Below are 23,765 nucleotides of genomic sequence, written 5' to 3'. Positions count from 1 at the left end.
TAACATTTTAAAATAAAGGTTGATATTTTTTATTGTGTGTGATCTACTGATCAGGAGCCCTTCAGATTCTGAACTCGCTTTTGTTGGCATGCTAAGGAAGGGGATAGGTCAGGATGGAGGAGGAGAAGGAAGGAAACTAAAATCTGTTGTGGTTCAGTAGTCTCTACATGCACAAAATAGTTTGTAAGTCTAACAGCTACTATTGATGATGGCTTCCACATACTTATTTCTCTGTAATTTAAATGTAAATATAGAAGACATTAGCTTTAATTTTCATTAAGTTGTGGTTGGTTATGTGTTTGCTTTTTATTATAAACAATACTTAAAGCAACTTTTTAAAAAGTAGGGAAAATAAGGTCACATAGTTGATCTTACCTTAGGGATGTTTTTGGGAAAAAAGAGCAAATTGTTGACCTTGGGTGACTTAAAATAAAAGAGAGAAGGAGAAAAGCATGTCCAATGTTGTTAAATATTTGTATCATATAACATGTAATCTTTCTGCATTAAGATACTCTGCTAATCCTGAGTAATATGAAGGTAAATTTGCAGGGAAGGATAGCAGGGACACTGAGAGAGAGGGAGAAAAAAAACCCTAAAACCTTCATCATAAATGTGGAAAGAGCCCCCCCCCACCCCCTTACAGCAAATATAAGAGACGCATGGTGGGGCAGGTCTACAGCAGGGCCTGGGTGGAAGGGAACAGTGGCTTTGTGTAGTGTGAGGCAGCCCCTGCAGCAGCTGTGCAGTCCTGCAAGTGTTCTATCACCCAAATGATATGGCCCAATGCAAGAAGGAGAAGCTGAGTCTGTACCAAAGGGATGGATAGTGGACTAGGTCAGGAATCATTATGGGTGAGGATAAGACATCTGTTACCTCATTTACACTTCACAACAATAGCCCTGTGATGTGGGTTTTACCTTCTGTGTTGACACCTAGAGAGATCTGGCACCAGAACCAAAACTTGGATCTTCTGCTCCAATTCCTTGCAGCTTTTCACCATTATCATAGGGATAATATATTAGCTAGTTAAGATATTAGTGGGCTAGGTGCAGTGGCTCACGCCTGTAATCCCAGCACTTTGGGAGGCCGAGGTGCACAGATCGCTTGAGCCCAGGAATTGGAGATCAGCCTGGTCAACATGGTGAAACCCTACCTCTGCAAAAAATACAAAAATTAGGTGTCCATGATGATATGTGCCTGTAGTCCCAGCAACTCGGGAGGCTGTGGCAGGAGAATTGCTTGAGCCTGGGAGGTCAAGGCTGCGGTGATCTGTGATTATGCCACTACACTCAGCTTGAGCAACAGAGTGAGATCCTGTCTCAAAATAAAATAAAATAAAATAAAAAAGATATTAGCATATGCCTTCTGTGAAGATGTCCTAACAGAGTTCTCAGAGTGAGGGGAACATATTGACAATGATTTCCAGATGGTTCCATTAAATCTGCTAAGTGCCCAGGCTTACTCTTAATGCATCTGGTAAGTCGGGGAGAATGCGCTCCTCATGGAGCCCAGTGCCAGTATTGTGTAGGAAAGAGTGCCTGTGGGGGCCCAGGGAGGGCTTCAGAAAAAGCTGAGCTTGTTTTTCTCTCCCTGAAGGAATTATCTGATAAAGGCAGAGACATCTGTAGGGACTGTAAGAGTGTCCTAAGGATGTTGCCAGTTTCAGAGCTCAGTTAGGTTTGCAAATATGTAGAATTAGGTGATGTTCCTCCTATCCTAATTGTCATGAGGCCAGAGAGCTCTCTGAGAAAGCACTTGAACTCCATCCGCATTTATAATTACAGTTTGGATTTATACAACCCTGATGGATGAACTTGGTGGCACCGATAAAAGCCATATTGCAGGGGGAAGTAAAAGGCCCTCAGGTTTGGAGCTTGAACACTTTTGACTAATGGGAAGTAGAAAGAAGATAGTATGAGGAGAGTTGAGATGAAAAAAGGCAGGTGGGTAGAAATGGAGAAATATTAAGTAGATTTCCATTAAAAAAATTGTAGTTAAAAATAATGTGTTCAGTGTTGCTTTATGTTTACCTTAGAGCAAAATAAGTATCTCTTTGCCGATAGCAATGTTTCCTGTAAAGAAATAAAAGTTGGAAGAAAGTTTGCAAATGAATGCAATAAGTAAAATACTTTATTGTGATAGGTGTTATTATTGAATATATATTATTTCTGAGAGGCTTAAATCCATTTTAGGATGAATTTACATAAAGGGTCTTTTGGATGTGGTGGGGATTTTATACTGTGCCAATTTAGCTAAGCTGGAACTGCATTTTCCAAATTATTCTGTATATAGTCCTCAGTTAGGGCTGGTCACAAGAGAAATTTGTCTGAGATTCAAAAGGGGTCAGGCAGAAACTTTTGCATTTGGAAGGTCAGTTCAGGGCCCCAATTACAAATTATACTTGTAACTAATCTGTTGGCTCACCTTTGTGTGGTGGGACAACAGCTCTTCCAACTCCTGCCACATATTCTTTTATAGCTTCTCTAAGTCTTGGGCCAGGACTACGTGGAGCTTCGAGGGGAAAGGGCCTAGGTTTTTCAGGCCATTCCTATCATCCAGCTTTGAAATGGGGAGAAACAGATAACACAGGTACCAGTTTACCCTCACAGGCTTGTCCTTGCTTTCTGTGTTTGGCTTGCAGCTTTCTTTCCAAGTACTTGCTCTGCTGATCTACAACAACCTTAGGCCCATCACCAGATGCAGAGCCATTAACAAAGATCGTTTGACCAGACTTGAGTCAGGCTCCTCTAAACTGTCTTCTCGACTAGGCCCTGACCTTGGTCTCTGTCTTTGATCCACTTAGTGCAGTTTTAGCAAGAATTGTGCTAAACTAATTTAGCAAAAATCTCCCACCCTTGGTATCTGATAAAATTCCTCACACCTCAGCTTTGATATCTAATCCTCTGGCCTGCCTTCAGCAAGTATCCTGTTAAGTTGGTTTGGCCAGAATTACCTCTTACACCTGGCGTTTCCTCTTAGTGTTTTTCCGTCCACTGAGCTTACACCCTGCTCCTTAGCTATAAGCTCCACTTGACCTTGTTGTATTTATAGTTGAGCTCAATCTTTCTCCCTACTTCAAAACTCTCATTGCAGTAGTCTCTTCTTCAGTAACATCTTTCTTCCTGTCTTTAACAAGTGTTGGAATAATTTTTTTCTCTAACACCAACAACCTCCCATAGTCGTCTTCACTAGTTCTGCTTTGTGGTCTTACTGACTTTCCCCTGATCATTTAACCGTCCGTTTCTCGACCTTTATCTCCTCAACTTCTCCCCAAATTGTGGAAGGCCTAATTCCTATAATAAATTCCTTATTCACATCAATCGTAGTGGTACTGCTTATCTGCTGAAACCCTAACTGATACGGGCACCATATCTGTGCAACGCCTACTTTGTGAAAGATGAGAACCTCTAAGGAAATTACTCTTTGAGTGCACTTCCATCTAAATTAGGTGTACCCTGACAGAGCAGAGGAAATAATAATTAACTTTTACAACTCTTTACAGTTGTCAAGTTGTTAAAGTCTGGAAATGTCTCCTACACTTGAATTAAATATCCAGTAGGAAAAGGATTCATGTTAATCAGAGAACAGATTTCTATCATGATGAACTCTGAAAAAGTAAGTATTTTTGTTTTGTAGTACCGTTAACAGGAACCAGGAGAATTTAGTGACCAGGAAATGTTATGGTGATAACATACCCACAAAAATATATTTAAAAATATGTAGACCATTGGATGATTATATAGGAACACTGATCACTTTTAGCATAGGCAATTCTAATTCATATCTTCATAAGGATCTAAAAGGACAAAGTGTTGTTTCATTTAATTAAAGTGAAAATGTGAGATTAGTTAACTTGGCAATTATTTGTGTGTTACAGAAGGTACAGAGAGAACTCTTCAGAAAGCAGTGGAACATTGTTAGATCCTGCATTCTTAAAATTTTTTTAGACTAGTGAGTGAAGTACTTCCCAGATGTAAACCTCTAGTCAGTAGGTCTTGTGGGAAACAACATACCATTTATTTTTCAAGAAGAATAATTTTTTGAATTGAACCCTTGTGTCCTACAATATGTTGTGTATAATACAGAATAATTTTGAGCATTTATGTTTTGCTTATTCTTCCTCCTCATCACATTCTTCTAAAATATTAACATAGATTAGAATTTAGAATCAAATTGTCTTCTTTGCATTTTTCACTTTGTGATCAATATGATCAACTTGAGTTTGAAATTACAATTTCAGGCATTTCCTCAGCTTGAATTTCTCATTCCCCACAAAGTGGGGCTTCATGTAAACACATAATACTGTGAGAGTAAGGCAAGTCAGAGTGGGGCGCCATCATGTGAGTCAGGGGTTGCATGAAAGACAGAGGTGGGGAGCTTCAGTGCAGAAAAGGACAGTATTTCCTCATCTATAAAACGTGAGGGGTTGGGCCAGATCTCTCATTTTCGAATATATTTTATTTGCAGAACCACTTGTTTAAATGCAGCCCTCCTCCAAAAAGAAAAAAACAAAAAAAACCTCAGTGTTTAAAACAGAACCACTGTGATTGAGGAGGAGTGGGACACCTTCCCTTCTCCTCCATATCCTTCCTCCCTACTCCTAAGTATAAAACTACTTTCAAATAAAGTGTACAAAGGTTAGAAAATGTTTGAAAACTTACAGTTCCCACACTCTCATTTTGTTTTATTTTTGTTTTTTAAAATTTGTATAAATTTTGTTACATGCGTAGATTACATAGTGGTGAAGTCAGAGCTTTAGGGTATCCATCACCCAAATAATGTACACTGTACCCATTAAGTAATCTCTCATCATCCGCCTTCTTTTCTCCTCCTCCCTTCCAAGTCTCCTTTGTCTGTCATTTCACAGTCTATGCCCATGTGAATACATTATTTAGCTCCTACTTTTAAGTGACAGCATGAGGTATTTGTCTTTCTGTGTCTTGTTTCATTAAAGTTAATTGCCTCCAGTTTTATCCATGTTGCTGCACAAGATATGATTTTTGTGTGTGGCTGAAAAATATTCAATTGTGTATATATACGACATTTTCTTTTTTTTTTTTTTGAGTTGGAGTCTTGCTCTAGTCATTCAGGCTGGAGTGTAATGGCGCGATCTTGGCTCACTGCAACCTCTGCCTCCCAGGTTCAAGCAATTCTCCTGCCTCAGCCTCCTGAGTAGCTGGGATTACAGGCACCTGCCACCACACCTGGCTAATTTTTGTATTTTTAGTAGAGACGGGGTTTCACCATGTTGGTCAGGCTGGTCTCTTTGGCCAGGCTGGTTTCGAACTCCTGATCTTGTGATCTGCCCACCTCAGCCTCCCAAAGTGCTGGGATTACAGGTGTGAGCCACAGCGCCCGGCTGACATTTTCTTTATCCAGCCATCCATTGGTGGAGGTTGACCATATCTTTGCTACTGTTAATAGTGCTGTGATAAACATACAGATGCAGGTTTCTTCTTGTTACAATTATTTCTTTTCCTTTGGGTAGATACCCAGTAGTGGGATTGCTCATTTTAAAGTTGAGAAAACTGAGGCCCAGAAACTTCTCCAAAGTCAAACAGTTAGTGTTAGTCCTCAAAACTGGGACTAGAACATGGGTCCTGGTTTCACAAAATCTGATTTTCCTACTTTTATGTGGGGTTCTGGCCAGATTCATACACTTTTAACGACTGTTGTCTATCCAACCACTTCCTCACATTTAACTTTTTGTCCTTCTATAAAAACTGCAACAATCATATAAAATAAAAATTTTTTAATGGAATCTTTCTGTTTTAATCTTACCAAGAGATTTAGTTTTGGTTTGTTTTCCTTTTTTGATAAGTATTTGGAATAGTATTATGTGAATATCATGGCTCTATAAATTGCTGTTTGATCATAAAAATAGGGTGGTCATTTAAAATCATGTATGCCCATCTCTACCATAGATAAGAATGTGGTCTGTTACAGTGGATTACCATTCATTAGTTTATTCAATAAATATTTATTTATTGTGCATTATGGTATCTGGTCTCTAATGATGGCACCTGATAAACCATGCTTCCAGCTATTCATGCCTTTGTGTAGAACTCTCTCATGCTGAATCCAGGTTGACTTTGATTACTTTAACCAATAGGATGTGATAGAAGTGATGTTATACTAGTTCAGATCCTAAGCATTAAGAAGACCTGGAAGCTTACACTTTTGCATTTTTTGGAAGACCTACACCACCATGTAAGAAGGTCGGCAGTCCTGCTGGAAACAGCGTGTGGAGAAACCTTATGCAGAGAGAGGCCTGAGACTATTGGAAGAGGGGAAAGAGGAAAGATTGATTCAGCCAGGAGATGGGGAGAGAGAATTTGAGTGATCAGTGGTTCCAGAGTCCCAGCTGAGCCCAGACAGAGTGATCCATCCAGTCCAGTCAAGTCTCCAGGTGACTTCAGCCCAAAGATTGTTTTTATTAAGTTACAGTCTTTTAAAAACCTAGGATAGTGGTACTTTTGATAGCACAACTGTCTCCGAAAATCTGTTTGATTTTTGTTCTTTTTGTCAATCGTACTTTGTGCTTGTCAGGCTTTCATGGAGTCACATTCTTTTTACTGAGCCATTTCTTTGCCCTGGTACTGAGTTTTAATTGGCCTTTGTTGCAAGACTATTTTTAATTTCCTCTGAAATTGAGATGAGAAATAGTTGCAGATTTCAGGTGGGCAACTTCTAGGATCTCTGGATTCTCTATTTTCCCTTGAATCCCTGCTTATAAATAGGCCAGTTCTTTTTCTGAGTTCCCTTCTTGTACAGTCTTGTTAAACACAGCTAGTAATGACCAAATACACTAGTAACATTTTGTTCTTCAGTTTCTTCACCTGAAGCTGTATATTCTTTAGGTTTATTTTTTTTTATTTCAACTATTGTTTTAAGTACATAGGGTACATGTGCAGATTTGTTACATGGGAATATTGTTTGATGCTCAGGTTTGGAGTATGGATGCCATCACCCAAGTAGTGAGCATAGTATCTGATAGGTAGTTTTTAAAACACCGCCCTCCACAGTGTCTTTTGTTCCCATATTTATATCCATGTTAATTAGATTTTTTACCTGTTTAAGGTATTGTAGGTGACAGTTTCACCAAATATTTTATCCCTGTATAACATAGGTCACCATTTTTCCAGCTCCTGATAATAGTTTCCATGCCATTCTCTGTCAGGTATTGAATATAGGGCCATATATTTTGGTGATAGCGGCACCTCACGTCTAGGTACCAATTTCTGTATGTTGACTTGCTATAGTAACAAAATCTCAGGGACCTGCAACAACAAAACATTTATTAATATTTCTCATTCACATGGCATATAGACTGTGGTTGGATGTGGTTTTGCTCCAAGTATCTTCTCATTCTAGAACCCAGGTTAAAGAAGTACCTATATGGACATTCCCACTTGTGTGGCAGAAGGAAAGTCCAAGAGCCATGGAAGAAGCTCCTGATGTTTCATGAAGCTTCTGCTTAGATGTGGCATACATAATGGGTGCTCACATTCCACTGATCAAAACTTATGTTAAGTAGGCAAGGCCAATGTCAATTAAATGAGAAGGTATACTTTCCCTGAAGGAGGAATGCAAGTCACATGACAATAGTTTGTCATTCTTTTAGAGGGAAGAGGGTAGTAAATAATTGCAAAAAAAAAAAAAAAAAAAGCTGTCTACCATAAACATGTATACGCATTTCTTTTTGCTTGTATTTTCGCTTCATACAATCTTTCTGTTGAACCCAGTCTCATTGCTCTTTGACTTACCTGTTAACCCGACCAGTCATGCCCTATGCATCAACTTCGCTTTATTCTTTTTTCTACTTTGTATAGTTGCTTGCAGCCTGCCTGCTCCCATGTCAGACTTGCTCATGTCTGCATTCTGGCTTGCGAAACCATCAGCATTTCTTACTCTCCGACTACTTCTCCAGTTCTGATATGTGAGCAACAAACCAAGCCTTTGTAAAATCCAAGTTTAGATTGACTATGGGCTAGTGATCAAATTATTGTGCAATTTTACTTGAAGCATGAAGAAATTAGATAACTGAGATTATTTGATACCTAGGACTAGAAGATTCTATTCCCCAATTATATCCAAGAACCTCACTGAGCTACTCAAGGAGATAATTTGTCATTGAGGTTAAATTCTGATTTAGAAAAGAAAGTTATTTCTCTTGTAATTCTGGTTAGAATAAACATGGTCTTTTTACCTTGGAGTGTTAATTTTACTTGAAGATAAAAGTCCTCTTTGGATTTTTATACTTTTGAGGTTTTATTTATTCTCACATGGAGGGATAGCTATAATACACTATTGAGTAAAGAAAGCAAATTTCTGATGGATCTTGTAGAATGGCTCACTTTTCTATATAGTTTTTTTCTATACATACAAGAATATGTATATTTGTGTATATATGAACGTATCTATATAGCTATTGGCTATTGATACATACCACACTGATAAGTATGTGTTTCTTGGGAATGGAGATGGAAGACTTATTTTTTCTTTATATAATCTTACGTTTAAATTTTTACAAGCATATATTATCCTTTTCATAAAAGAAGAAAAACTAAAAGTATAGCTCAAAGTCACTAAAAAATTTTGTCAGATGCAAAAGCAAAATCTGTGAAACTGTTTTCTGTCACTAAATTTCATATTATTTTATGAAAATCCAGAAAGAGGAACATTTTCCTGCATAGCAAGTTATTAGGAAACTTATTTTGTATGTATTTTGGGAATGTGGTGTTATTAGTTGTACAGCCAATCAAAGGTATGAGGAACTACTTTAGCAGGAAAAGGTAATTCAGACACTTTCTGGTAGGGGTCTTTGGATCTATATGACTGCCCTGGACATGTGCTTTCTTGGCCAGTCTGTGGAAACCAACATAGCCAGTTCTTTGGAAAAACAAGTGTGTGATTTTTCTAAGCAGTACTTTAAAAATTTTTTTGTTTTTATTTTCTGGCTTCCCAAGTTGGTTCAATTTCCTAACACTTTTGTGCTCCTTCAAATATTTAGTTCTACTGGCTGGGCGAGGTGGCTCACGCCTGTGATCCCAGCACTTTGAGAGGCTGAGGTGGGTGGATCACTTGAGGTCAGGAGTCCAAGACCAGCCTGACCAACATGGTGAAACCCCGTTTCTATAAAAATACAAAAATTAGATGGGCATGGTGGCAGATGCCTGTAATCCCAGCTGCTTGGGAGGCTGAGGCAGGAGAATTGCTTGAACCCGGGAGGCAGAGGTTGCAGTGAGCTGAGATTGCACCACTGCACTCCAGCCTAGGTGACAGAGCAAGACTCCATCTCAAAAAAAAAAAAAAATTTTTAGTTTTACTGAGTTCTGTTTTTCTATACAGTGATTTTTCAATTAGCCCTAACTAGCAGAAAGTATGTGAGAAATTAAAATTCTAAGGCCTACAACTGACTGAACAGACCATCTCTTGGCCAAGGGGTTCAGAGTAACCTTGAAAACTAAGTTCTCAGCCATGATTGTGTGAGAGGTCAGATATGGCTTGTTACACTTTCTCCCTGGCTAACTCTCTCCTAAGAGTACAACAGAAACTAGTCCTTTCACTGATAACAACCAGTCACTTGATGCTGCCCCACCGACCATGGAGTGGTTCTGGCCAGTCCACCCAGAATGCACAGTGAGGGTTTTTGTGTCCTCTGCTTTACATTTGATGTCAGAGAGCAAAAACATCACCCTTGGATCATGCTAATGCTTCTGTTTTTTTGTACGTGGGCCCCACGAAGGGACATAAAGCTGAACTGTGCATGCACTTTGTTTCTTCTTTCATAAATATTCATGACTCCTCCTATAGCTGATTGAATATGTGTGTTTGGCCACCCTGCTAAGCATAAATTCCTGTTCCCTTTGCCCTTCCCTCAAAGTGTCTGTTTCCAGCTTCTGACTGGAGACTATGCTTCCCAGCATGTCAGAATGGCCACCCTGCAGGCTGCAACACTTATGAGGGTTGAAATTTATAAACTCTGGCATTTTTTAGTTGACATATGGATTTTAAAAAAGGTTTTACTATTAAAAAATGGTATACATATTTTAAAATTGTATTTCTTTCAGGTGTATGGACTGGTGGCTAAATTAATGATAACAACAACAATAATAGAATGGCTAACATTTATTGAGAGTTTACTATGTGACCGAAACAGTTCTGTTTCTTTCTTTTATTTTCAATCCTGCTCCTTTTGTACAGATACTGTTCTAAGTGCTGTATCCATAGTAACTCATTTAATACTCACAATTCTATTAATGATTCACATTTTGCAGATATAGAAACTGAGGCATCTTGCTCCACCATGGCTTGATACTAGTGGGAATATGCAAAAGGGAAATTGAGATCAACTTAAAGTAGTTAAAGGTGGTGATGGAGATGACATTGTGCCTGAAGTCCCCCACAATGGCCTTCACCATGACTGTGTGACAGATAGCACTGCTCCCACTTCAATTGGAAATCTAAATGAGAAAAGCCAACCTACGAAGTACTGGGTAGTCTCTGATACATATTTAAAGTATGAGTTCTATTGCAGAAATGCAAATGACTTCAACCTTGGTGTCCTTTTGTGAGGAAACCTTTGACAGTAAGTGTGGAAATGATAACTTTTAATAATTTTTAAAAAAATTACTTGTGCAAATGTTGAAAGAAAATCACCAGAATTGTTTGCAACTGAAGAAAGAAAAGACTGAGCTAGAAGTAATACAATGAAGTCACTATCACAAACAAACAAACAAAAAAGTGCTTAAAACTCCCTCCAACGTCAGTGTCAGAATATCCTTGGAGGGTTAAGCTCGTTTAGTAGGGGAAAATTTGGTGAGGCCCTGTTTGAAGAGATGGGTGAAAGAATGCAGGCAAAGGCAGCCAGGCTGAGAAAGATGCCATTTTGGTCATTGTTAACAAATGACACTTTCTGCTGTGCTCAAAAGAATATTTGATGAGAGACTGAAATTAACCAAATTCTTTACCTTATTATTATAGTATAGCATGAATTGAATAATTTTCTCAATTTTTTTCTTTTTCTCTATATTTTCTTTTATAAACTGGTAAGACATTTAAATTGGTCTATTTCTTGGTGATAAAATAGCTTGTAGAAAAGTTTTCCTATAAACACAAGAGTCTCATTAAAAAGCAGGTTATGTGCCAAAAACGTGTATGTATACACAAGTGAGAAACTCTTTCAGAGGCTAAACTTCAGGAGGAATATCTAGCATCAGGTTCTGTCTTGATTAATTCTTCAGTGCACAAGGGTATATTCATTAGCTGTTTTTATAAAACGTAGCTGTGATGTAATTAGAGTTTCCAGAATGATAACTAATTATGTTAGTACTATTTCACATTACATTGCACATTAGTAAGATTAATTTGGCAACAGATTCGTGGTTTCTCAAAGTTCAAACTACCTTTAATTTTGATATATTTATTTTGGAAAGATAAATTCTGACATTAAAACATTATAAATGTTTTATGAATAACTTGTACAGTATATTTTTAAAAAATGCTTATTTGATACTAGAGCTGGTTGGCCTTGCTGTAGTCTGTCATTTATCATGATCACTCAAAAAATAAAATAAATAATTGAGGGTTGGCATGTTTTTTTAAATTTATTAGTTGCTGTGGAAGTTACTCTTGGGAGTAATATTTCATCTTTGAATCAAGCCATAAATAACAGATGAGACTAATGGAAACTGTCTTTTAAATGATAAGGCATTTATATTCTAATTTTATAAAATTTTTCCTATAAGAAATGTAAAACAGTGCAGTGCTGGAATGATTAATTATTTTTGATTTAGTGAATAAAGCCATGGCAATTAAGAAGAAAGGCATCAGTGCTTAATATTTATTTCTACCCTTCTTCTTCTTCTTCTATATAACTTCCCTGAATTCAAACCTAAATTAAAATCTGTTGTTGGACACATAGACCAATGGAACAGAATAGAGAACTCAGAAATAAGACTGCACACCTACAACCATCTGATCTTTGACAAACCTGACAAAAACAAGCAATGGGGAAAGGATTCCCTATTTAATAAATGATGCTGGGAGAACTGGCTGGCCATATGCAGAAAAATGAAACTGAACCCCTTCCTTACATCTTATACAAAAATTAACCCAAGATGTTTTAAAGACTTAAATGTAAAACCCAAAACCATAAAAACCCTAGAAGAAAATCTAAGCAATACCATTCAAGACATAGGCACTGTGGCAAAGATTTCATGACAAAAACACCAAAAGCAATCGCAACAAATGCAAAAATTGACAAATGGGATCTAATTAAGCTAAAGAGCTTCTGCACAACAAAAGAAACTATCACCAGAGTGAACAGACAACCTACAGAATGGAAGAAAATTTTTGCAATCTATCCATCTGACAAAGGTCTAATATCCAGAGTCTACAAGGAACTTAAAGAAATTTACAAGAAAAAAGCAACCCCATTAAAAAATGGGCAAAGGACATGAACAGACACTTCTCAAAAGAAGACATTCATGTGCCCAACAAACATATGAAAAATGTTAAACATCACTGACCATTAGAGAAATGCAAATGAAAACCACAATGAGATACCATCTTATGCCAGTCAGAATTGTTTCTTGGCAATTATTAAAAAGCCAAGAAACAACATATGCTAGCGAGTTTGTGGAGAAAAAGGCATGCTTTTACACTGTTGGTGGGAACGTAAATTAGTTCAACCTTTGTGGAAGACAGTGCGACTATTCCTCAAAGATCTAGAACCAGAAATAGCATTTGACCCAGTAATTCCATTACTGGGTATATACTCAAAGGAATATAAATCATTCTGTTACAAAGATACATGCACGTGTATGTTCATTGCAGCACTATTCACAATAGTAAAGAAATGGAATCAATCCAAATGCCTATCAATGATAGACCGGATAAAGAAAATTTGATAGATATGCACCATGAAATACTATGCAGCCATGAAAAGGAACAAGATCATGTACTTTGCAGAGACATCAATGGAGCTGGAAGCCATTATCCTCAGCAAACTAACGCAGGAATAGAAAACCAAACCCACATGTTCTCACTTACAAGTGGGAGCTGAACAATGAGAACACATGGACACGGGGAGGTGGGGAACAACATACACTAGGGCCCGTCAAGGGGACGGGGGAGGGAGAGCAGCAGGAAAAATAGCTAATGCATGCTGGGCTTAATACCTAGGTGATGTGTTGATCTGTGCAGCACACTTTTACCTAGGTAACAAACCCGCACACCCTGCACATGTGCCCCAGAACTTAAAAGTTGAAGAAAAAAAGAATCTGTTGTTGAATTTTTCCCTCCAGCTTTTTCCTCCTTTTGTTCTATTGTTAGTAGGTCTATACTCTCAATCTTAATACTAGTTATGGATTGCTATTGAATATAAAGAATATCATATTGCATTTAAGGATACTTCTGATTTTTAGAAAATAGAATTCCTTGTCTGTCAGACTTCATCAGTGGTATCTTGTATTGTCAGTTGTTCTTTAATGTAAATGTTCTACCTCCCTAGCTATACTGTACATGTTCCTTGAGGAAAGAGATGACTCTTAGACTATTTTATATTGTCAATGTCTTAACTCAACAATCTTGATTATTTAAGATATTTTAGCAAAGTTGCATTTATGAAGATTCAAGGAATATTTTAAATATTGAATTTATCCATATTCTACTAAGTTCGAATCTCCAAATATATAGAAAATATTTTCAATAATGAAAACCAACCAACTTTTTTATCAACAAGTTATTCTTCAGCAAGATATTTTGATTATTGCTGATTTTTCTGGTGAAAAATACTCTTGATTTTAAGATGAAGAAAATATGTAAAACATTTATGGCATGATATTGAAGCTCATTTTTCTGTAACTTTATGGGTCATTATCGTTCACCAAGATATCTTTGAAATTTTAAAGACTTACCTTCTAGATACTTATTAATCTTTAATACAACTATGAATGTAGGTGGGCTTCTGGCTCAGAGTGCTTTCAATTTCTAAATTGATAGAAGAAGAGATAAAAGAGTAGTAAAGTGTGTTTTAATGTTAAATGTTTTTTAAATGGAGAATTAAATGCATCGTGTTGGGTTGAGTAAACACCAAGTGTTCTATGGTTTATAGCAGGTAGATGACCAAATGTGTGGAAGCAGGACACATAGGACACAGCACAGCTTTTTACTGGGGAAGCAGGAAACATAATATGTGTGACATTTGAAATAGGTGTTAATGGAAAAAAGAAGTTTGAGAGTCAGGGAAGGGGAGAAGAGCATTTCAAGTAGAAGCCCAGAAGAGAGAAGGGGAGAATGCTTGGAGAGTTGTGGCAGGAGGTGAGAAGAGAGATGGAAAATAAAGGTGCAATGAAGAAAGCTCTTGCATTCGTTTCCTAGGGCTGCTGTAACACATTACCACAAACATGGTGACTTGAAACAACATACATTTATTCTCTGACAGTTCTGGAGGCCAGAACTCCAAAATCAAGGCATTCAGAAGATTGATTTTTTTTTTTTTCCTAAGAGCATCTGTTTCATGCCTGTCTTCTAGAATGAGGTGGCCACCAGTAATCCTGGATATTCCTTGGCTTGTAGACCCATCACTCCATCTGTACCTCAGTCTTCATACTACCTTCTCCTCTGTGTGTCTCTGTGTCTTCTCTTTTGTACATATATTATAAGGAAAGTGTCACTTGATTTAGAACCCACCCTAAATCCAGGATAATCTTATCTTGAGATCTTTAATTACATCTGCAAAGACCCTCTTCCCAGTAAGGTGACATTCACAGATTCTGGTGGACATAGCTTTTGTGGAGCTGCAGTTTGACCCATTACTTGCCTTTTGACAAGGCCTTAATGTGCCATTTTTACGTTTGTTATGTGGAAGGTGATACTGGTTGGTAGAGAATGGACAGATAATGAAGGCTTGAATTAAGGAAAGCAGGCTTGGAGAAGGCAGCTGGATTTAAACAGAAATTTCTGCAGTAAAATATACTGGATTGAGTGATTTCATGTGGGTGGGAGTGAGAGTGATCTTGGAGATGAGAAATTTGAGGTGCCTGTGAAACATTTAGGAGCAAATATTTTGCAGTAGTTAGAAATGGGGCTTTGGCATGGTCATGCCACTGCACTTATCTGGGCAGCAGAGTGAGACTGTGTCTCAAAAAAAAAAAGAAAGAAAGAAAAGAAAAGAAATGGGGCTCTGAGGTTCAGGAGAGAGTTTGTTTGGTGAATTATTGGATGAGTGGCTCCCAGTGAACCACACCTGTGAGTATTCATGTCCTTGTCCCTCTCTCAACTGATGTGCTTGGCTATATAATTGGCTTTGACCAATGGGGCATTAACAACTATTATATAGGCTTGATAGGCTCTTGCATATTGGGCTTACCCTCTTGCAACACTCCCTCTTGAAACCCAGATGCCATATTGTAAGGAAGGACAGGTTATCCTGCTGGAGACAGAAGCCACATAAAGAGGAACTGGAAAATTAGATACAATGTGGAAAGAGGCCTCCTGGAGAAAAACTGAGCAGCCTCAGCCACAAGTCAGCACTGAGGCCCTAGATACGTATGAGAGGCCTTACTGGACCATCCAGCACATCCCAGCTGCCAGTTGAATGCAGCCACATGAGTGACTTCAGCCAATACCAAGTGAAAGAGAAGAACCACTAGTTAACCTACAGAATTGTGAGAAGTAGGAAAATTGTTGTTTTAAGTAACTAAGTTTTCAGCCTCCCTTTACATATTTGATGATGCTCAGTGGTCACACAATAAAAGTCAGTAACGTCTGTTTTAGGAGACGAATAATTAGGAGGCAAACTTAGGAGACAGAAGTTCATTGGGCTTTAAGAGGTTAATACCAAATTGTGAGATATTGCTAAGGGTGGGATGGAACTATGAGTAGATCAGAGGTTAGCCTGGCAGGTGACTTTGGAGGAGTTATGTGTCCACTCTAGATTTCAATGTAACCATGAGCAAAATGTGGAAAGCATAGTACTAGAAGAACTATAAGCTTCCATCCAGTACTAAAATGTAATGGGATAACAAAAGTTATCTTGCCTGCCACCCAATGTTTTGCACATTGAAAGTACTCAATAAATGCTAATTGGCCATGATAAAGAAATAAATACTTATATTAAAAAGGAACTCCTTATTCTTGAAAAATACAAATAGGAAGACTCCTTTATCTTCTTTAATGAGAGGCTACTTGGACAATCTTTACAGACTGGTAGAGATGGGAAAGGGTAGATGGAGAAGGAGCCTGCAGAGCCTCTTCCTTGCTCTGAGTGATCTATCTTCACAGTATCATGCCTTTTCACGTGTGATAGTGCCCTGGGGGATTCTATGGACTGCACAGTATCTTCACAATATCACACCTTTTCTGGTATGATAGTTTGTGCCTGAGGGGGCTTTATAGACTGCAAATGTTGTCATGGAGTGTATTATAGATAGTTTCGATGGAATTAGCAGATAAGCAGAAGAGGTCAGAATTACACAGAAAATTATATGGAGCTATATTTCCTAAAGGGAAATATATTTTTATTTTCTTTACCAAAGGAACCCCTTCAAGGTTCCATATTGGCCATTCTTTCCTAGTGGGACCTCTTCCGTTATTTCCTAAGGGGACCTCTTCAAGTTTCCATATAGGGCCAAGAATCATCCTTTCACCCTTTCAGATCTTATACAGATCCTGCTTTGTCCCCTCCTACTCTTTGCCCAGTGAGGATGAGGTATCAACAGGCTTCAATACCTTCTAGCTTGTATCTGGTCACTGATAGAAGGGAGGGAAAAGAATAAGTTCCAGCTATTATTAATATTTATTCCTAATATCCCTCCTTTGAGGTTAGCTTGAGCTGTTGATGCCTTTTTTTTTTTTTTTTTTTTTTTTTGAGACAGAGTCTCACTCTGTTGCCCAGGCTGGAGTGCAGTGGTGCGATCTCAGCTCACTGCAACCTCTGCTTCCCAGGTTCAAGCGATTCTCCTGCTTCAGCCTCCTGAGTAGCTGGGATTACAGGTGCATGCCACCATTCCAGGCTAATTTTTGTATTTTTAGTAGAGATGGGGTTTCGCCATATTGGGCAGGCTGGTCTCGATTCTTGACCCCAAGTGATCTGCCTGCCTCATCCTCCCAAAGTGCTGGGAGCCACCATGCCTGGCCTGTTGATGCCTTTTGATGGGCTGTCATTGCTCCCCTCAAGGCAGAAGTCACTATCCAATCTTCTTTCCTTCCAAGTCCTAGTAACTTTTTCCTCTTCTTCCCCTCATGTCTAGGGGTGGTAACTTCTCTACCGCTATGAGTCCCAGGTTTCTTCACTATTTCTGTCATTTACCTATATTCCACCTTTGTAATTTGTTCCTTTGTAAATTGACCTTCTTGGAATTTAATTTGAGTGTGCTCTGTTTCCTGTTGGGACTACGACTAATACACATACCATTCTGCAGATTGAGAGTGAAGATAAATGGCAATGTGGCCACACCAACACACATCTTATTATCAGCCCTCCATTACAGCCCTCTGGACTATCTTATGTGTGCTTTCTGTCACTTTCTCATTTTCTTCCCCAACCATTAACTCCTTTAGTGACCTCACACACCAAGCAGGGAACATGGCTACAGCCAATTCAAAACCCAGCTCGAAATGTTGCATTCACTTTTTCGGATTTCTCTTCTATTGCTTTCCCCATCCTTCCCAGTATTCTTCTCCACTCTCACTTCTCTTGGTGCTGTAGACGGAGATCTTTAGTCAAAAGCACAGCTTTTGTCTTGGTCTTCTTTTGTCCCCAGAGCCTGGAACATGATAAATGCCAAACAACTGCTTGTATAATGAATACATGGAAGATGGAATTAAGGAAGTGTCTTTATTAAACTTTCTGTTTCTAGGAAGCCCAGCGTTGGTCTGCTTCTCTCACTTCCCTGAGAAGCTCATTGCTTCATTTTCATCAGATCTCTACTCAGTGCTTTTCTTGTCTCCATGCACAACACTGCTGCTGTATTATCACCAGTCTCAGGGTAGTAAATGTTTTTTGTTCTTATCTTGTAACAGCTTTATTGAAATATAACTTACATACCATACGATTCATTCAATTAAATGTATAATTCAATGAATTTCAGCATATTCAGATTGTGCAACTATCACCACAATCAATTTAGAACATTTTTATTACCCCCCACACCCCCCAAAAAACTCATACACATTAGCGTCACCCACTTCCTCTCCATCTAGAAAGTAATCTACTTTCTGTCTGTATGGATTTGCCTATTCTGGACATTTCTTATAAATGAAATTTTACACTATGTGGTCATTTGTGAGTGGCTTCTTTCATTTTGCATGATGTTTTTAAGCTTCATTCGAGTACTGGCACGTATCAGTGCTTTATTCCATTTTATGATTGAGTAATATTCCATTGTATGGAGTTATCACATTTTATTTGTCTGTTCCTCAGCTGATGGACATTTGGATTATTTCCACTGCATATCGGTAAATGTTTAACAATTAGCAGTCCATTAAAAAAAAAAAAACCCTGACACATAACATTTGCTGATTTCCATGGTGTAAACATTCCCGTTGTGACTGATTGCAAACTCCATGATGTGACTGAATACAGAATTGGAAAGAGATTTTAAAATAGGTACTTGTGAGTCCTTACAAGCCAGTTTCAACATATCACTAACCATCTTTACTGATAGATCACTCAAGTGACCAGAGACATAGCTACATGCAGTAAAGTTTCCATACATCGTCACCTTAGAATAATAATAATAACAAAAGTAATACAACAGCTAACATTTACTGAGCACTTTTTATGTGCCAGGCACTATGCTAAACGTTGTTTTTTTTCTTTTTAAATCTTGATCACCACTCACCTTCTTGGAAACCAGCAGCTCCAAATTACCAGGATTCTATGCTTGGTTTACTGTCTCCTAGCTGGTCTCCGTGCTGTTAATTAAATACTCCAGACTCTTCAGCACTTACTTCCTCTACCTGGTAAACTCTTTTTCTGTACTGTGTTTTACACCCTTTCTCTGTGTAATCTGTCTCTGCCCCAGGTACATGAATTTGGTTAAAGTCATGAATTGCTCACATCGGAAACTTTATTTGCTATTTTCGGGGAAATGCAATTCCATTAATATTTACTGAGCACCCACAAGGCGCTGGGCAGTGTTAGTGAGCAAGTCCCAGGAATCCTGGGAACCAACAATCCACAGTCACATCCCAGAAAAATAACCCTGCCTGTCTCTGAGGGTGAACGACACTCTCGATTCCTCGGAGTCCGCTTCTGTGTTCAGATCCCTGCAAAACATCAACACTTGTATCTCGGACTCCCACTGGGTTCCCGCTTGGCCTCCTCGAAACGCTAACGGATTAAGGGGCGGTGAGTAGGTAGGGTTGGGGAGGTAAGGGAGCAAGAAGCGGGGAAGGAACAAGGTGCGTTTCCCTCTTCTAATCGTGTTCCAATCAGGAGTCCTGTACCCAGGCGCCGATTCCGGCCGTCCAGAGACTCTTCCAGGAACCGCCTGGCAGCCTGGGCCGTGGACTTTGGCTGGTCTGGCGTCCGCGGCTCCCTCCTCTTCTCTCCTCCCTCCAGGCTCCGTGCCTCACTCAGGGGCGTGTCCTGCCCTACCTCCCTGTCACAGCGGTCCACTCATCCGGTTACAGCAGCAGTTCCAGCAGCAGCGGCGGCAGCCAGAACAGGAGCAGCGATAGCTCGGGTTTCCGGAACAGGAGCCGGGGCAGCGGCGGCAGCTCAGTACTGGGCACCTGTGCGGAGCAGGAGTAGCAGGACCACGGGGTGGGGTCGGCGCCAGCCACTCTGAGCCAGAGAAGGAAGGGGCATCTCCCAGATTCCACTGCTGGGAATAATCTCCAGGGGAGGTGGCGCTGAACTGGGAATACTGGTGGGGGTGAACATGTGCAGGAACAGCTAGAGGCCTCGGGGCAGGAAAACATTTGGTTCACGTGTAGACAGGCAAGGAAAGCTGTCTGGGACCATGGCAGCCTCCCGCCTGGACTTTGGGGAGGTGGAAACTTTCCTGGACAGGCACCCAGAGTTGTTTGAAGATTACTTGATGCGGAAGGGGAAGCAGGAGATGGTTGAAAAGTGGCTGCAGAGGCACAGTCAGGGTCAGGGGGCTTTAGGTCCAAGGCCCTCTTTGGCTGGTACCAGCAGCTTGGCTCACAGCACCTGCAGAGGTGGCAGCAGCGTTGGTGGTGGCACTGGACCAAATGGCTCTGCCCACAGCCAGCCCCTTCCCGGTGGCGGGGACTGTGGTGGGGTTCCCTTGAGTCCCAGCTGGGCCGGTGGCAGCAGGGGCGATGGGAACCTGCAGCGGAGAGCTTCTCAGAAAGAGCTAAGGAAGAGTTTTGCCCGCTCCAAGGCCATCCACGTGAACAGGACCTACGATGAACAGGTGACCTCCCGGGCTCAGGAACCCCTGAGTAGTGTACGACGGAGGGCACTTCTCCGGAAGGCAAGCTCCCTGCCCCCCACCACAGCCCATATTCTCAGTGCGCTGCTGGAATCGAGAGTGAATCTGCCTCAGTATCCCCCTACAGCCATCGACTACAAGTGCCATCTGAAAAAGCATAATGAGCGTCAGTTCTTTCTGGAATTGGTCAAAGATATCTCCAATGACCTTGACCTCACCAGCCTGAGCTACAAGATTCTCATCTTTGTCTGCCTTATGGTGGATGCTGACCGCTGCTCTCTTTTCCTGGTGGAAGGGGCAGCTGCTGGCAAGAAGAGCTTGGTCTCCAAATTCTTTGATGTGCATGCAGGAACCCCTCTGCTGCCTTGCAGCAGCACAGAGAACTCAAATGAGGTGCAGGTCCCCTGGGGCAAAGGTATCATTGGCTATGTCGGGGAGCATGGAGAAACGGTCAACATTCCTGATGCCTACCAGGTAGGACTTTGCATTGTCCCCTTCTCCCAGAGCCCCATTGGCTTGGGAGATAAGCCTTCGGTTATCATCTGGCATCCAGGAACACATTAATTTAGGCTCTTTACAATACAAATTTTGCTATTTAAATTCCCGAGTTTAGACTAGTTAGAATGTTACTATGGCATCTTTGATGTGTTGGTCCTTTCTTAACACCCAATGGCTTGTGGGAAGTTAATATATCACCCAATAACACCACGTATTTCTCTGTCAAGACACTTTGTCTTTAACACTGACACTTTGGCTGGTCTGGCATCCACAGCTCCCTCCTCCTCTCTTTAATGTATCAATGTGTGGTTTTAGTATGTGTTTGTGAGTTGCTAGAAAAAGATGTGTGCTCCAGAATTCTGGTGTTAAGATGAGCATTTTGGTGTCTTTGATGTCTTTTGGGGACCATAATGCTTCATTCTCTAAGTCAATATTGGAAAGAGAACAAAGTGCTTAACTACTTCCCTGTTCCCTTCTCTAGATTAGAGTTGCACAAGTTGTAAGGTAGGGAAAAGAGGAAAAGAAGAGGAATGTCAGGGGAAAAATGGGCCTGTGACTCACTTGTGCCTTCTTAGTATCTATTGTAACTGTTTCTGTTGTTAAGATTAGAAAGATTGGACAGATAGAGGGGCTAGTTATCTTTAGGCTCAAATATAGCATTATCTGTAGTCAGCTTTGATAGGACTGAGCAAGTAGGTTTTTAATTTATGAAACAAACAACAAATATTGATAATTTTTTAGCAACTCCAAAGCCATCAGCAGGGTAAACATGTTAGTTTCAAGTGGAAAAGGAAACCCAACATGCTCTCATCTGGGTTTTCTGAGCCTTTCATTTTCACAGCATTTTGAACTTGATATTAGATGCTGGATCTGAAACCAGTCCGTTCTAATTTCTTCAGTACTTATTCACTGAATATGATGAGACTTGATGTTATTTTCTATGAGACTGCTTCAGGGTTCATAAGAATTAAAAATTCTCATCCTTGGTTAGGAAAGTTTTATAGTCATCTGGTAAGTACTTCTTCCAGTGGTCTCAGGGAGCTACATGTTTCTCTAGAGTTTAGTTGCTGTTGCTGAGAATAGCAAAAAGAGTGGGAAGGACACTAAAGGTAAAATTTTATCTATTTCATCTGAAAGTTGACAATTTTACATAGAAAGTTGACTAGCTTGTACTAAAGCCAAGTTTCATATTTTTGTGAGATATCTGCCAACCTAACACTTTAATATTAAAGGATGTTTCTCAAAATACCATTTTTGTTAACTTTTTATTATAGACTAAGTGCATTATTCATTGTATCTTTCTTGGAAACTTTAAAAGGTGTAGGTGAAGCAACAATGAATGGTTTTCAACAAGTGTTTATTCCTCTACAATCCTAGAAAGCTATGAGAAGAAATACAAGCATTTAATAATTCATATGTTGATTCTATAAAAATTTTGTCACAAATTATTATTTCTAGAGAAATAAAATAATCACACATTTTCTTCTTTCGTATTTTTTTTCCCACATCCTTATTGTATGCTTGGGCTAAAGAAAAATCCCTTCCTAGTTCAATGATACTTATTCTAGCCTAGGGTTGCAGCCTTTTCTCTTTATTGCCCTTACTTTTGAACTTCATCCCCAATTGATTTTCTCCCATTTCTATAGCTTTTATTTCTTACCGTCCTCTTTCAGGCCCTAACCTTTATTTCATACTGTCCTTTCTTTAAGAGCATAATTATTAGCCTCTTCAACAGTTAACTTGTCTTGCTGCTGTCTAGAATTGTGGCTGTAGGTGTCATCACAGGCAGGGGAAAGCAGGTTTTCAGCAGCTGATGCTTCCTGTGGGCTCTACCCTTACTCTGCAGAGTGTAAAGCAAAGTTGCCTTTTAATATTTTTGGAAGCTGACATTGGGAAAGAGGAGTTTTTTTTCCCTTTTCCCCCCAGAGTAGTAATGATGGCCACAAAAGGGGACTGGGTTGTTGGGAGGACTGGCAAAAGGCAGGTAGGGGAAACATGCTATATGGGTTGGGAATTTACCCTTGGTTTACCTTGTTTTCATTTGGTTAGAAAGTTTCTCTTTTCTTTTTCCATTGGCTTATTTTATGTATCTCTGTATTTTTAACTTGGTGTAGTTTTCTTCATTTTACTTATGCTACTCTTCTTTGATAAAGCTACTTTTTTTTCTTTATTATGGGACGCTACAGTCACCAATGGTGTGACCTTGGGGAATTTCTTAATCTCTCACAGCCTCAATTTCCTCACCCATAAAATGGGGACAATAATACCTACCTAGCAAAGATTATTTTTGTTTATCTCAATAAAATGAGATATTGTGTCAAAGCCCCTAAAATAATATCTGGTACATTGCAATTACCCAGGAAATGGTAACAGTTTATGAAGATAATGATGATACCTAGTTTGCTGATATTCTTTTTCTTTCTGTTTACCTTATTTTATATTGTTTTTCTCCTTATCTGGAACTGAGATGTGAAGTCAGCACATTTTGACCAGCCTAATCTTTTCCATGCTCCACCCTTAAATTAAGTATTTTGAAACCAGGTTTACATTCAAGGAACATGAAAATATCTATCCTTCCATTCTCTACTTAAAATGTCCCTAAATGTGGTTTGGTAACACTATATCCTAGCCTATCAAAAGTTCTATACTTTGTTCCTCTTAGTAAGACATGCAGTATAAACTTTTTATAGGGTTGTTGTAGGGAAGGATGTTGCATCCTTCCCCAGTTCTAGCATTTTCCTCCATCCTTTGCATTTCCTGGTGTTACAGATTTCTCTTAATGAAAACCGACAACCTTCCAAATACATGTTCTTTTGTGATGATGTTTTAATTTGTACCATATATGCAAGCATC

At 39.4% G+C, this 23,765-nt stretch overlaps 1 protein-coding gene across 1 annotated transcript in view; it reads left to right on the top strand.

The window, feature by feature from the left end:
* The first annotated feature begins 19,178 nt into the window (after window positions 1-19,178).
* PDE11A (phosphodiesterase 11A) overlaps window positions 19,179-23,765 on the top strand; it is a 429,725-nt gene continuing 425,138 nt past the window's right edge. The window contains exon 1 of the mRNA XM_009443807.4: window positions 19,179-20,888. Within this exon, the coding sequence (XP_009442082.1) occupies window positions 19,977-20,888 (912 nt within the window). The 5' untranslated portion in view covers window positions 19,179-19,976. The remainder of the gene's footprint in view (window positions 20,889-23,765) is intronic.

The sequence above is a fragment of the Pan troglodytes genome, chromosome 13 (genome assembly GCF_028858775.2).
Source record: "Pan troglodytes isolate AG18354 chromosome 13, NHGRI_mPanTro3-v2.0_pri, whole genome shotgun sequence".
NCBI lineage: Eukaryota > Metazoa > Chordata > Mammalia > Primates > Hominidae > Pan > Pan troglodytes.
This window is presented reverse-complemented; position numbering and strand designations above follow the sequence as displayed.